General features: G+C 43.0%; 1 protein-coding gene across 1 annotated transcript; it reads left to right on the top strand.

The window, feature by feature from the left end:
• Window positions 1–149: 149 nt before the first annotated feature.
• Window positions 150–12,750, top strand: LOC121575481. The gene is made up of 15 exons (XM_045222984.1): window positions 150–1,190; window positions 1,415–1,790; window positions 7,567–7,735; window positions 7,919–8,028; window positions 8,124–8,235; window positions 8,334–8,375; window positions 9,013–9,137; window positions 9,247–9,303; window positions 9,480–9,546; window positions 9,688–9,920; window positions 10,134–10,187; window positions 10,335–10,386; window positions 10,667–10,768; window positions 11,234–11,272; window positions 11,533–12,750. The coding sequence occupies exons 2-15, from the start codon at window positions 1,683–1,685 to the stop codon at window positions 12,159–12,161; spliced, it is 1,899 nt and encodes a 632-aa protein (XP_045078919.1). The 5' UTR covers window positions 150–1,190; window positions 1,415–1,682; the 3' UTR covers window positions 12,162–12,750.
• The last annotated feature ends 1,920 nt before the right edge of the window (window positions 12,751–14,670 follow it).

Below are 14,670 nucleotides of genomic sequence, written 5' to 3' on the forward strand. Positions count from 1 at the left end.
AGGATCAATATAGAAAAAGACAATAATTGCCACCATGAACATACAAACACACTCGCTCTCTCTAACACACACACACACACACACACACACACACACACACACACACACACACACACACACACGCATACAAACACACACACACACACACACACACACGCATACACACAAACACACACGCACACACACACACATATGCATACACACACGCACATACACACACAGGCCTATTGTGTGCCTGTGTTTACATTCAGGTTTGACTCTCTGACCTCCATCTACAAGGCAAAGGGTGTTTGCACTTGGTGGGTCTGGGAGGTGGTTGTTACCAAGTGGGCCACCAAGTACATAACATGGAAATAAAACATTCTCTATTGACATACAACTAACCATAATTGTGTGTATGTGAGTCATGCTTCGATCCGTGTGTATTGTCCCAACCAGAGAAAAAAGCTATTACGCAATCCAGGAATGCATTTCTGTAATAGTTCTCATGACGTGAGGTGACTAACTTGTTTTACAGGACACGCTGCTGAATGAAACAAACTGAACAGGGAAGCTGACATTCATGTGGACTCAACCATTGAACTCAAACTAGTATCATTTACATTTTCAGTAAATCTACAATCTAATTGTCCCGGCTCTTCAGTGGGTCTTGACATGACTATGCTTATGTAAATAGACAGACATATGCTATGTAGGTTTTACATTTGCTTTATGCTTAACTGATAATACACAAAGCCCAAGGATATAGACTTTGATCCGCCTGAGCGCTTTGGGTATACTTTTACCATAATAAACATTCAGGGTTCTTGGATATTACTTCTGTATTGCTTCTGTAATACTTTGTGTTTCGTGTCACTGTGTTTTTTGTTTGATTGAGGCTGTGTGGGTGTGAGCGAGAGAGAGACAGAGAGGGGAGAGAGAGACAGAGAGGGGAGAGAGAGACAGAGAGGGGAGAGAGTGTGTGGGCTGGACAAGGACACAGAGGGGAGGGATCATGCCATGGTTAAGACATTCACTACATGACTCAACCTACCATATACCAGTTACCTAGCAATGACAGAATACACTAACATCAAAACTGTTGGATTTTACTGAATACTTAATTACCATATTCCCTAACCGTGAAGAGTTTTAGCTTTTTCAACCAAGGAAACTCTGACAGATGGGTGTGAAGATGAAGTATCTATGCTGTAAGTATTACACATGTATGCTCAAGTAACCGCTGATCAGAATAACATACTTCATATCACATACATTATCTAAAATGACATGGTTAGGCTTTTCTAACATGGCTGGGCTATCATTCATTTTCACTGTAGCAGTTTAAATTAAGCAAGGCATTTCACAAATGTCTTATCTAATCTTAGCTATAATAGGCAGCACCTTGCACTCTAACCATAACCCTAACCCTCAGGTATTCACCTCCATTCCTTGATACTGCCTGCAGTCTGATATCAGGACGTTGGTTTCAGTCCAGACTTCTACCGAAGCCCATTGACAGGAAATAGGACTCGTTCAACTTGTTCTCCATGTGTCACCAGAAATACAGAGGCGTACTGATGGAGTTGTGTGTGGATATATCTGACAACAGTTGGCACATCATAATCCCAGAAGAAAGAAGCACTAGTGCTTGAGGATCCAAATGGTACAAACCCCTGAATGTGGCCAATTTGAGGACAATTATGAAAGCAATGTTTTTTGGGTGGTCGCTGCTCTCCATACAGCTTTTGGTTTTGGCTTTGGAGTTGGAGATGATTGACTATGAGAGTCAACACGTCACCTGCTCAAAGGTAATAAGCTAATAATCCAATTAACGAGAGGTCAACAATCACTGTGTGTGTGTGTGTGTGTGTGTGTGTGTGTGTGTGTGTGTGTGTGTGTGTGTGTGTGTGTGTGTGTGTGTGTGTGTGTGTGTGTGTGTGTGTGTGTGTGTGTGTGTGTGTGTGTGTGTGTGTGTGTGTGTGTGTGTGTGTGTGTGTGTGTGTGTGTGTGTGTGTGTGTGTGTGTGTGTATGTGTGAACGAGAGAGAGAGAGAGAGAGGGACAGAGAGAGAGGATGCAGAGGGGGGAGAAAGATAATTCATTATGCCACATCACACATTCAATTTCCTTTATGTAATGTGTGCCACCATCTGTTATCAATCATTTCATATTGAAAAATGTCATTATTTATACCTTGCACATCACTTATTTAATTTATTCAAATATTTGAATATCATATGTCTATTGTACAAATATTGAATGACTATGTAATAAGATCAGAAGCTCACAATAAGGTCTATATACTACAGAGCACACTTTGACAAAAGATGTGTCGTATTTACTGATGCATTTATTGTAGTAACAGCACACAAGGAGATCACATTGGGGAAAGAACGATGAGACTTTAAATCCATGGCTCACCAACACCTGTCACCTCAACAGTATCCTATTTTCCACAAGTAGGCCTACACAGCTCTCTAGTCTCTAGGGCCTTGGGAACTAAGGAGCAGTGTAGAGAGAGAGAGAGACATGAGAACACAGAATGTCAGTCATGATTATAACTGATCCCACAACAGGTGTGTATGTGTGTATAGTTCTGCAGTCACCGTGTATCTATGCATGTATGTACACTACCGGTCAAAAGTTTTAGAACACCTACTAATTGAAGGGGTTTTCTTTATTTGTACTATTTCTACATTGTAGAATAGTAGTGAAGAGATCAAAACTATGAAATAACAAATATGGAATCATGTAGTAACCAAAAAAGTGTTAAACAAATCAAAATATATTTTATATTTGAGATTCTTTAAATAGCCACCCTTTGCCTTGATGACAGCTTTGCATTCTCTCAACCAGCTTCACCTGGAATGCTTTTCCAACAGTCTGGAAGGAGTTCCCACATATGCTTAGCACTTGATGGCTGCTTTTCCTTCACTCTGTGGTCCGACTCATCCCAAACCATCTCAATTTGGTTGAGGTCGGGGGATTGTGGAGGCCAGGTCATCTGATGCAGCCCTCCATCACTCTCCTTCTTTGTAAAAATAGCCCTTACCCAGTCTTGAGGTGTTTTGGGTCATTGTCCTGTTGAAAAACAAATGATAATCCCACTAAGCCCAAACAAGATGGGATGGAGTATTGCTGCAGAATACTGTGGTAGCCATGCTGGTTAAGTGTGCCTTGAATTCTAAATAAATCACAGAGAGTGTCACCAGCAAAGCACCCCCACACCATCACACCTCCTCCTCCATGCTTTATGGTGGGAAATACACATGCAGAGATCATCCGTTCACCCACACACCGCGTCTCACAAAGACACGGCGGTTGGAACCAAATATCTCGAGTCTAATGTCCATTGCGCATGTTTCTTGGCCCAAGCAAGTCTCTTCTTATTATTGGTTTCCTTTAGTAGTGGTTTCTTTGCAGCAATTCGACCATGAAGGCCTGATTCACATTGTCTCCTCTGAACAGTTGAGGTTGAGATGTGTCTGTTACTTGAACTCTTGAAGCATTTATTTGGGCTGCAATTTCTGAGGCTGGTAACTCTAATGAACTTTTCCTCTGCAGCAGAGGTAACTCTGGGTCTTCCATTTCTGTGGCGGTCCTCATGAGAGCCAGTTTCATCATAGCACTTGATGGTTTTTGCGACTGCACTTGAAGAAACTTTCAAAGTTCTTGAAATGTTCCATATTGACTGACCTTCATGTCTTAAAGTAATGATGGACTGTTGTTTCTCTTTGCTTATTTGAGCTGTTCTTGCCATAATATGGACTTGGTCTTTTATCAAATAGGGCTATCTTCTGTATACCGCCCCGCCTACCTTGTCACAACACAACTAATTGGCTCAAATGCAATAAGAAGGAAAGAAATTCCACTAATTAACTTTTAAGAATGGACACCTGTTAATTGAAATGCATTCCAGGTGACTACCTCATGATGCTGGTTGAGATAATGGCAAGGGTGTGCAAAGCTGTATTTGAAGAATCTCAAATATAAAATATATTTTGATGTGTTTAACAATTTTTTGGTTACTACATGATTCCATATGTGTTATTTAATAGTTTTGATGTCTTCACTATTATTCTACAATGTAGAAAAATAGTTTAAAAAATCAAGAAAAACCCTTGAATGAGTACGTGTTCTAAAACTTTTGACCGGTAGTGTATGTACTGGTATGTATGTATTTATTTTTTATTTTATTTATTTCACCTTTATTTAACCAGGTAAGCCAGTTGAGAACAAGTTCTCATTTACAACTGCGACTTGGCCAAGATAAAGCAAAGCAGTGCGATAAAAACAACAACACAGAGTTACATATGGGGTAAAACAAAACATAAAGTCAAAAATACAACAGAAAATATATATACAGTGTGTGCAAATGTAGCAAGTTATGGAGGTAAGGCAATAAATAGGCTATAGTGCAAAATAATTACAATTAGTATTAACACTGGAATGATAGATGTGCAAATAGAGATACTGGGGTGCAAATGAGCAAAATAAATATCAATACAGGGATGAGGTAGTTGGGCGGGCTAATTTCAGATGGGCTGTGTACAGGTGCAGTGATCGGTAAGGTGCTCTGACAACTGATGCTTAAAGTTAGTGAGGGAGATAAGTGTCTCCAACTTCAGAGATTTTTGCAATTTGTTCCAGTCATTGGCAGCAGAGAACTGGAAGGAATGGCGGCCAAAGGAGGTGTTGGCTTTGGGGATGACCAGTGAGATATACCTGCTGGAGCGCATACTACGGGTGGGTGTTACTATGGTGACCAATGAGCTAAGATAAGGCGGGGATTTGCCTAGCAGTGATTTATAGATGGCCTGGAGCCAGTGGGTTTGGCGTACAGGTCACAGTGGTGGGTAGTATATGGGGCTTTGGAGACAAAACGGATGACACTGTGATATACTACATCCAATTTACTGAGTAGAGTAGGATAGTCAGTTTTACGAGGGCATGTTTGGCAGCATGAGTGAAGGAGGCTTTGTTGCGAAATAGGAAACCGATTCTAGATTTAACTTTGGATTGGAGATACTTAATGTGAGTCTGGAAGGAGAGTTTACAGTCTAACCAGACACCTAGGTATTTGTAGTTGTCCACATACTCTAGGTCAGACCCGTCGAGAGTAGTGATTCTAGTCGGGTGGGCGGGTGCCAGCAGCGTTCGATTGAAGAGCATGCATTTAGTTTTACTAGTGTTTAAGAGCAGTTGGAGGCTACTGAAGGAGTGTTGTATGGCATTGAAGCTCGTTTGGAGGTTTGTTAACACAGTGTCCAATGAAGGGCCAGATGTATACAAAATGGTGTCGTCTGCGTAAAGGTGGATATGAGAGTCACCAGCAGCAAGAGCGGCATCATTGATATACACAGAGAAAAGAGTCGGCCCAAGAATTGAACCCTGTGGCACCCCCATAGAGACTGCCATAGGTCCAGACAACAGGCCCTCCGATTTGACACATTGAACTCTATCTGAGAAGTAGTTGGTGAACCAGGCGAGGCAGTCATTTGAGAAACCAAGGCTATTTAGTCTGCCAATAAGAATGCGGTGGTTGACAGAGTCAAAAGCCTTGGCCAGGTCGATGAAGACGGCTGCACAGTACTGTCTATTATCGATCACGGTTATAATATCGTTTAGGACCTTGAGCGTGGCTGAGGGTGCACCCATGACCAGCTCGGAAACCAGATTGCATAGCGGAGAAGGTACGGTGGGATTCGAAATGGTCGGTGATCTGTTTGTTAACTTGGCTTTCAAAAACTTTCGAAAGGCAGGGCAGGATGGATATAGGTCTGTAACAGTTTGGAGAGGGGGATGACCGCGGCAGCTTTCCAATCTCTGGGGATCTCAGACGTTACGAAAGAGAGGTTGAACAGGCTAGTAATAGGGGTTGCGACAATTTCGGCGGCTAGTTTTAGAAAGAAAGGGTCCAGATTGTCTAGCCCAGATGATTTGTAGGGGTCCAGATTTTGCAGCTCTTTCAGAACATCAGCTGTCTGGATTTGTGTGAAGGAGAAGCGGGGGGGGCATGGGCAAGTTGCAGCGGAGGGTGCAGAGCTGGTGGCCGGGGTAGTGGTAGCCAGGTGGAAAGCATGGCCAGCCGTAGCAAAATGCTTGTTGAAATTCTCGATTATTGTAGATTTATCGGTGGTGATAGTGTTTCCTAGCCTCAGTGCAGTGGGCAGCTGGGAGGAAGTGCTCTTATTCTCCATGGACTTTACAGTGTCCCAAAACTTTTTGGAGTTAGTGCTACAGGATGCAAATTTCTGTTTGAAATAGTTAGCCTTTGCTTTCCTAACTGCTTGTGTATATTGGTTCCTAACTTCCCTGAAAAGTTGCATATCAAGGGGGCTATTTGATGCTAATGCAGTACGCCACAGGGTGTTTTTGTGCTGGTCAAGGGCAGTCAAGTCTGAGGAGAACCAGGGGCTATATCTGTTCTTAGTTCTGTATTTTTTGAATGGGGGCATGTTTATTTAAGATTGAGAGGAAATTACTTTTAAAGAACAACCAGGCATCCTCTACTGACGGAATGAGGTCTATATCCATCCAGGATACCTGGGCCAGGTCAATTAGGAAGGCCTGCTCGCTGAAGTGTTTTAGGGAGCGTTTGACAGTGATGAGGGGTGGTCATTTGACGCGGACCCGTTACGGACGCAGGCAATAAGGCAGTGATCGCTGAGATCCTGGTTGAAGACAGCAGAGGTGTATTTAGAGGGTAAGTTAGTCAGGATGATATCTATGAGGGTACCCATGTTTACGCATTTAGGGTTGTACCTGGTAGGTTCATTGATAATTTGTGTGAGATTGAGGGCATCTAGTTTAGATTGTAGGATGGCCGGGGTGTTAAGCATATCCCAATTTAGGTCACCAAGCAGTACGAACTCTGAGGATAGATGGGGGGCAATCAATTCACATATGGTGTCCAGGGCACAGCTGGGGGCTGAGGGGGGTCTGTAGCAAGCGGCAACAGTGAGAGACTTATTTATGGAAAGGTGGATTTTTAGAAGTAGAAGCTCAAACTGTTTGGGCACAGACCTGGATAGTATGATAGAGCTCTGCAGGCTATCTCTACAGTAGATTGCAACTCCACCCCCTTTGGCAGTTCTATCTTATGAATACAGTATAGTACTTACCGACATTTGTGTAGTCACTCTGTATGTATGGATGAATACAGTATACAGGTGTTGGAGCTTAATTTCAGCCAGTTTGCTACAGTAGGAAAATAATCTTGCAACAACAGGCAATGTTTAAATAATGGACAATTTTGTAGGGGTTGATACATTAATCGTTAGGGCAAATCAAGTCTGAATTTGAAAGTGGAAATTACAAACTTTAGAAACCTTTTAAAAATTCAAATACACTACAAGTTTGCATTTCCTGCTGCGCATGAACATTCTCAGCAACAAAAGAGTGATCAAATTAAGATCCTACATATGTAGTACTTACCGGTAGTTGTGTATTGATCTTTTTTGTATGGATGACTACACTACAGTATAATACTTTTCGGTAGGTGGTCATCAATGTGTCTGTATGGATAAACACAGTATAGTACTTACATACAACTGTAGAAATTGTTTACCTTGTTTCTCATCAGGGTCTCTCTAACTGCACAGTGAAGGCAGGTCCTGGGATTCTGATCCAAGGGTGTCCTGTGGATGAAAAAGGTCTGGCGGTGCAGCCTGTGCTGTGCTGCAGACAGGGCACAGCATGCAGACCTTGCCTACACATTCGCCTTGACATCCAGCCCAGAAACCACCAGACAGGTGTGTGAACACTACACAACCTTTTTTCCATTTCAACCTCTGCGGATACAATGTGAAACACAATGTGGAAAGTGCACCCATATTAGCTTCAAATGCATGGTTTATTGCTTATCCCCTCATCTTGTGTCAGTAAGTCATGCCATCCTCACTCCTGCGGCCAACTGGGTTCTCTCTGTGTTTCAGCATCGTATGTGAGTGTGTGTTACATTGTGCCAGAGCTAATAATGCCTCTGTGCAAAAAGCTCGAGTTCACAGTGATCCCTGCTGCTCTGGATGAGCAAGCTTCATCCAAGGTATATTCCATATGAATTTGCATGTGTGTGCGTGAGTGTGTGTGTGTGTGTGCTTGTGTTTTGTGATTCATGTCCATGCTCTCCTATATACCCAGCAGGCATGGCTGTCACTGCTGATTGAGTCTGAAGCAGTGTCCTTCAGCAGTCAGGTGACTGTGTATGTTTGCATCTTTCGCTCTACTGTGGTGCTTCCGTCAGTGGATGAAGGTATGGTGTAGGAATTCCCATAGTGATCAGACAGCTTATGTCAGCACCTATTTGTTAGTAAGTCATCCTCTGACTGATTAAAATCTATCTGTCCTTAGTGTGTTCATCCGCCTCACAGGGAGTTGTAGAGGAATGTGAAGGTGAGTTACGTGTTCTATGTTTGTTTGTTTCTATGGTTTCCATGTTGTTATTGCCATAGAAAAATAATTACTAGAATGGTTGTACCTATTCAGGAGTGTACCCATAGCAGGAAGTAAAAGCAGGACGTATAGCATTCAATCTGGTTTTATCCCCATTCTAATCATTCAAATTATATGATTCTTACACCTCCTGAGTCCTGTGTGCAGACACATTGGTCTTACTTTAATGGAATGTCCCCAATAGATGGTCTATAGATGCTCAGACGATCAACACACTATCAATTGCATCCCTGTTGAAATGCAACAGCTTTCCTAGGGGTAGGGTTAAGGCTAGGCAAAGGGTTAGGGTTAGGGTTTAGGCTAGGGTTAGAGTTAGGGTCAGGGTTAGGGTTAAGACTAATGTTAGGGCTAAAAGATAGTTGAACATTTGTTGCTAGTCAGATGAGCCTATATTAACCATCTGTAGGGGACTATCCAAAGTCCAAACCGAGAAATATTTTATTCATGACCATTTGTTCTGTTTTTCCATAATGATTATGGTTTATGAAGTGAGAGACATTGTTAGACATATGCAATTCTAGAATTACAGTAAATGGCTGAGTTATGTTTCTTTCTAATTTGCCAGTGTGTCTGTCAGTCCCCAGTTTCAGCACTCTGATTGATCAGGAGAGACGTGAGGTGATGCTGCAAGTCGCCAAGGAAGAGGACAGCCCCCACCCACTAGAAATGTGCCTACAACATGAAGATAATGGAGTCTGCAGGGTCCGTGTCGTACTTGGCTTCCTCCAAACTCAGTTATTTATATGCAATCTTTTTCTCAGAGTTTCACTCTTCACTCTTCCATGATAACATGTTGTTTGTTGTCCTACAGGCCTGGAAAGAGAAGCCAGTTCCACTGCACTCTGTCACCCCCTGCATGTGCTTCCAGGTACTGTTGCTATTTCCCCCATTAACAATCTGGATTGGGCCTACTTTTGTCAGTTGTGATATTACTACACACTCACACATCCAACTCATTGTAGCTGACAACATTATCCCCTTTGTGTTGTTCATCCGAGTTCTCTCGTTTTGTGTGTCTTCGGTGTGTGTGTGTGTGTGTTTCAGTTGTGGTGGGATAAAGGAGATGAGAGATCTCGTCGATCTATGAGCTGTCCTTTTAGGAACAACACCGGTAAGAGAAGAACCATGCAGCATCCTCCTTGTTACACCTGTGTTTCACTATGACAGTCATGAATGTGAGCCATGGAGTTGATTCCCATTGCTTCTGTAACTCTGCTATAAAGTATCTTATACCTTTATCTCTCTCTTCCAGAGATGTTCCAGAGGAACGTATGGGAGAATGTGTCAGTATCTGTGGTGCAGCGCCAGATGAACAGTGGCGGTGCAATGCTGTCCTGGAACCTAACTGCCCCCTGTAGGCTGGAGGCTGAAGTGTGGCCCTGCCAGAGAGATGCAGGCGTGGACAAGGACAGATGCACAGAGCTGGGGGATATTAGGCAGCGTCTGTCAAATGACATATGGAGGGAAAATGACAGGGGACACTGGGTACGTATACCGGAGCATTTGATTGGTGCCTCAAATGTTGTATTGGTGTATCTTTAGTTACCTTTTTGTCGTTGGGATGTACTCATCATTTGTATTAATTGGTTTTGTGTTTTTACTTGTGGCATTTTTATGGTTTGGTGATATTATGGGATAAGGCATATTCTTTTTGATTGAATGCTTGATTCTTTTATGATTTTTTTCTTCCTGTTTCAGCTGATGCCAGGTGTGTTTGAGGATGTCAAACCTGGTCTTGATCTCTGTGTGATGGTAAGACACTTCTACTGGTTGACTCCTCTTGTTCCCCAGTATTGAACTTGGATCCTGTTGTAACATGATGGGAGCTCATCTTATTGTAAATGTGTGTGTGTGTGTGCATGTGTGCACGTGTGTGTGTGTGTGTCTCTGTCCTTGCAGGTGAAGGTAAAAGGGAAGAACAGTGAGCTTGGCCCCTTCTGTCCCATTGACTGTGAGTATTTTAGGAGAGGGCTGAAGTATCAAAGTTGATATGGACCCTACTAAAACTGATACATGTACCATTTCCTGACCACTTCTCTGATTTTATGTGTGTGAAAAGATGGCAATTATGTTTAAATCTGTATCATCAATCGAGTATTTATCTGTATGCTTAATAAAACAAATGTTCACAAAAAAAGTTGACCGTTCTATTTTGCCTACCAGCAGGGATTGATAATAAGAAATTCTATGAGGATTGGGAAATAATTCATATCTGTACTTCTCCCTCTCAGCCAGTAGGTGGCACTGGCGCTGGAGTCTGCTTATCCTGGTCTCCCTGATGCTGGCAGGCCTAGCAGTAATATGTCTCTATTTCCTGCATTGCAAACTGAAACGTGAGTCATTCTGGTCCGATCTCCCCCAACCAGACACAGGCAATGGCACTGTGTGTAGAGACAGAAAAGTCACAAAGTGTTACATTTGTGTTAGGTTTGTGTTATTGCGCTACACTGTGGTGAAGTGAGTGCAAGGCTTTTCTCACCACAAATATGCTCTCTGCCTCCCACCAAATTATTTTTTATAGTGGAGAAAGGGGGAGTTTTAAAGGAGATGAAAATGTAGAGAAAGAGAATAAATCTGATATCTTTCCTACTGTGTGTATTCTTCAGGCTCCCACTTCTCTCAATAGCTCTATTCATGTGTATCGCCGACTGACTTTTTTCTTGTGGGTGTTGTTCACTACAGTTAGGAATTTGTGGGGGGGGACAATTTGCAAAGGGTTTCTGTAAAGGACACAAGGGCCTCTGTGTTACAGAACCATGTCAGTGTGTATCATGTTACATTTCTGTCTCTCCAAACAGGGTGGGCATGGGAATGGCACCAGAAGGAGTGGGATCAACGTAAGCAGGTTTCTCATAGTCCAAATGTACAATATGTCAAATAAAGAAGATACATATTTATCTAGCAATAATCATTGACAAAACAATGGAAAATGTATGTCACTAACTCCCCCTGCCCTTCACCTTCCTTCCTTCCTTCCTTCCTTCCTTCCTTCCTTCCTTCCTTCCTTCCTTCCTTCCTTCCTTCCTTCCTTCCTTCCTTCCTTCCTTCCTTCCTTCCTTCCTTCCTTCCTTCCTTCCTTCCCTCTCTCCCTTTGTAGTACCTATAAGGGGTCATGTGGTGCTGCTGAGCCCGCCGGATGTGGATGGCTCTGTGTCAGAGCTGGTGTGTGAGCTTGGCTCCTCTCTGCGTGCCAGGGGCCTCAGTGTGTCTGTGGACCTGTGGAATCGGGCTGAGATGTGCTCTCTGGGGCCCCTGCCCTGGCTGCACTCCCAGCTGCAGCCCTTGAACAGCCAGGGGGGCCGGGCCTTACTGGTACTGACGCAGGCAGCCTGGAAGAAGGCAGAGGACTGGGGCCGACAGTGGGACCAGCAGGGCCAGCAGGGAAGGGACATAGCCCAGGGAGTGGAGGAGGAGAAGGGGGACGAGGAAGTAGAGGGGGAGGATAAGAGGCTTCTCCAGGGCTTGTCCTCCCCATACGCGGACGTGTTCAGTGCCGCTCTGAGCTGCATCAAGGTGGACCACCAACAAGGCTGCGCTGGAAAGCGTTTCCTCCTGGTCCATTTTGAGTCCCATTCTGCCAAGCCCCTCAGCAGTGAAAGGGGTCTCCCAGAGCTGTTCCAAGGGCTGCCCTTGTTTCACCTGCCCTCCCAGAGCCAGGGGCTCCTCGTTGAGCTGGCCATAGGGTCTAAAGGGCCTGGAGCTGGTATAGGTGGACAGAGGGGCTGAAGGAGGCTACACACGGACTGTCTGGGAAAGGCATCGGGATACCTGATGAAGGGGTTTCCCCATAAGTATGTTGTCACTGGAGTGGAGAACAGCTTGGAGACTGTGCTCTTACAGCAGAGCAGTCACCCTGAGGTCTAATTCCCCCCAACCATCCAAGCTTGCTCACATCATTACACCAACACCCCCAGCCATTCACTTTACATTAGCACTGCAATACACTGGACGCAACGTGTTGGATAAAGAATCATTGGATTATATGTGGTGATGTTATGAGGGCTACTATTATTGAGCGTGTTTGAAACAACAACACAGCTGTCACCTGCAGTACACCTTGAGGATGGACTTCTATGTGTGAAACTATTATATAGGAGAGACCGTGGAACAAAGTAACAGTTTTAGGCTTTTGTTTAGTATGAAAATAATATTAGAGGTAGATTCATAATCTTTTTATACAAACATACATATCTTAGCTACCATTACACACTGTAACTAAGTTTTACATCTGTAGAAACTATCAGAATAGAAAGGTTCAGAACTTTTTTGAAACATATATGGCAGCTAGAAATCAAAACTGGATGGTCTTCAGAGAGAGATGGGAGGGGTTGAGGGTAGCTGAAGGATGGGACTAAAAACAAACAAAAGATAACCAATGTAAAATATTCTGTGTCCGTAAAATGTATATAATGTAGTATGTATAAGCTGGAAGTAGAAGTCTAAGTATTGTTGTCCATTAGTTTACTCCAATTAGGGGAGGGGTGGTAGGGTTAGGGGAAAATAATAAAGAAGGAAAATATTTAAAATTATATATACAGTGCTATGAAAAAGTATTTGCCCCCTTTGTAATTTTCTCTACTTTTGCATATTTGTGATACTGAATGTTATCAGATCAGAAACCTAATATTAGATAAAGGGAACATAAGTGAACAAATAACACAAACATAAACAAAGTTATGCAACACCCAATTCCCCTGTGTGAAAAAGTAATTGCCCCCTTACACTCAATAACGGGTTGTGCCACATTTAGCTGCAATGACTCCAACCAAATGCCTCCTGTAGTTGTTGATCAGTCTCTCACGTCGCTGTGGAGGAATTTTGGCCCACTCTTCCATGCAGAACTGCTTTAACTCAGTGACGTGTGGGTTTTCAAGCATGAACTGCTCGTTTCAAGTCCTGCCACAACATCTCAATTGGGATTAGGTCTGGACTTTGACTAGGCCATTCCAAAACTTCCAATTAGTTGCTTTTTAGCAATTTTCATGTAGACTTGATTGTGTGTTTTGGATCATTGTCTTGCTGCATGACCCAGCTGCGCTTCAGCTTCAGCTCACAGACGGATGGTCTGACATTCTCCTGTAGAATTCTCTGATACAGAACAGAATTCATGGTTCTTTCCATTAAGGCAAGTTGTCCAGGTCCTGAGGCAGCAAAGCATCCCCAAACCATAACACCACCACCACCATGCTTGACCTTTGGTATGATGTTCTTACTGTGGAATGCAGTGTTTGGTTTTCGCCAGGCATAATGGGACCCATCTCATCCACAAAGTTGACTCAAGTTTGCCAAAAAGCACCTGGATGATCATCAAGACTCTTGGAAGAACGTTCTATGGACAGATGATTCAAAAGTATCACTTTTTGGACAACATGGTTCCAGTAATGCCTGGCGAAAAACAAACTCTGCATTCCACAGTAAGAACATCATACCAAAGGTCAAGCATGGTGGTGCAGCTAAATGTGGCACAACCAGTTATTGAGTGTAAGGGGGCAATTACTTTTTCACACAGGGGAATTGGGTGTTACATAACTTTGTTTATGAAATAAATATGTAATTGTTGTGTTATTTGTTCACTTATGTTCCCTTTATCTAATATTAGGTTTTGGTTGAAGATCTGATAACATTCAGTATCACAAATATGCAAAAGTAGAGAAAATTAGAACGGGGGCAAATACTTTTTCATAGCACTGTATATATACAGTACCAGTCAAACGTTTGGACACACCTACTCAGTCCAGGGTTTTTCTTTATTTTTACTATTTTCTACATTGTAGAATAATAGTGAAGACATCAAAACTATGAAATAACAAATATGGAATCATGTAGTAACCAAAAAAGTGTTAAACAAATCAAAATATATTTTATATTTGAGACTCTTCAAATAGCCTTTGCCTTGATGACAGCTTTGCACACTCCCATCTGGAATGCTTTTCCAACAGTCTTGAAGGAGTTCCCACATATGCTGATCAGTTGTTGGCTGCTTTTCCTTCACTCTGCCGTCCGATTAATCCCAAACCATCTCAATTGGGTTGAGGTCGGGGGATTGTGGAGGCCAGGTCATCTGATGCAGCACTCCATCACTCTCCTTCTTGGTAAAATAGCCCTTACCCAGCCTGGAGGTGTGTTTGGTCATTGTCCTGTTGAAAAACAAATGATAGTCCCACTAAGCCCAAACCAGATGGGATGTCTCATCACTGCAGAATGCTGTGGTAGCCATGCTGGTTAAGTGTGCCAT

The sequence above is a fragment of the Coregonus clupeaformis genome, chromosome 10, assembly GCF_020615455.1.
Source record: "Coregonus clupeaformis isolate EN_2021a chromosome 10, ASM2061545v1, whole genome shotgun sequence".
Lineage (NCBI taxonomy): Eukaryota > Metazoa > Chordata > Actinopteri > Salmoniformes > Salmonidae > Coregonus > Coregonus clupeaformis.

Bases quoted from the DNA above. Each gene is read 5' to 3' on its own strand.
- LOC121575481 (XM_045222984.1), top strand. From the start codon at position 1,683: ATGAAAGCAATGTTTTTTGGGTGGTCGCTGCTCTCCATACAGCTTTTG. The intron at 8,376-9,012 runs GTGAGTTACGTG...TGTGTCTGTCAG, and splicing joins AGTTGTAGAGGAATGTGAAG to TCCCCAGTTTCAGCACTCTG. The intron at 10,188-10,334 runs GTAAGACACTTC...CTGTCCTTGCAG, and splicing joins GTCTTGATCTCTGTGTGATG to GTGAAGGTAAAAGGGAAGAA.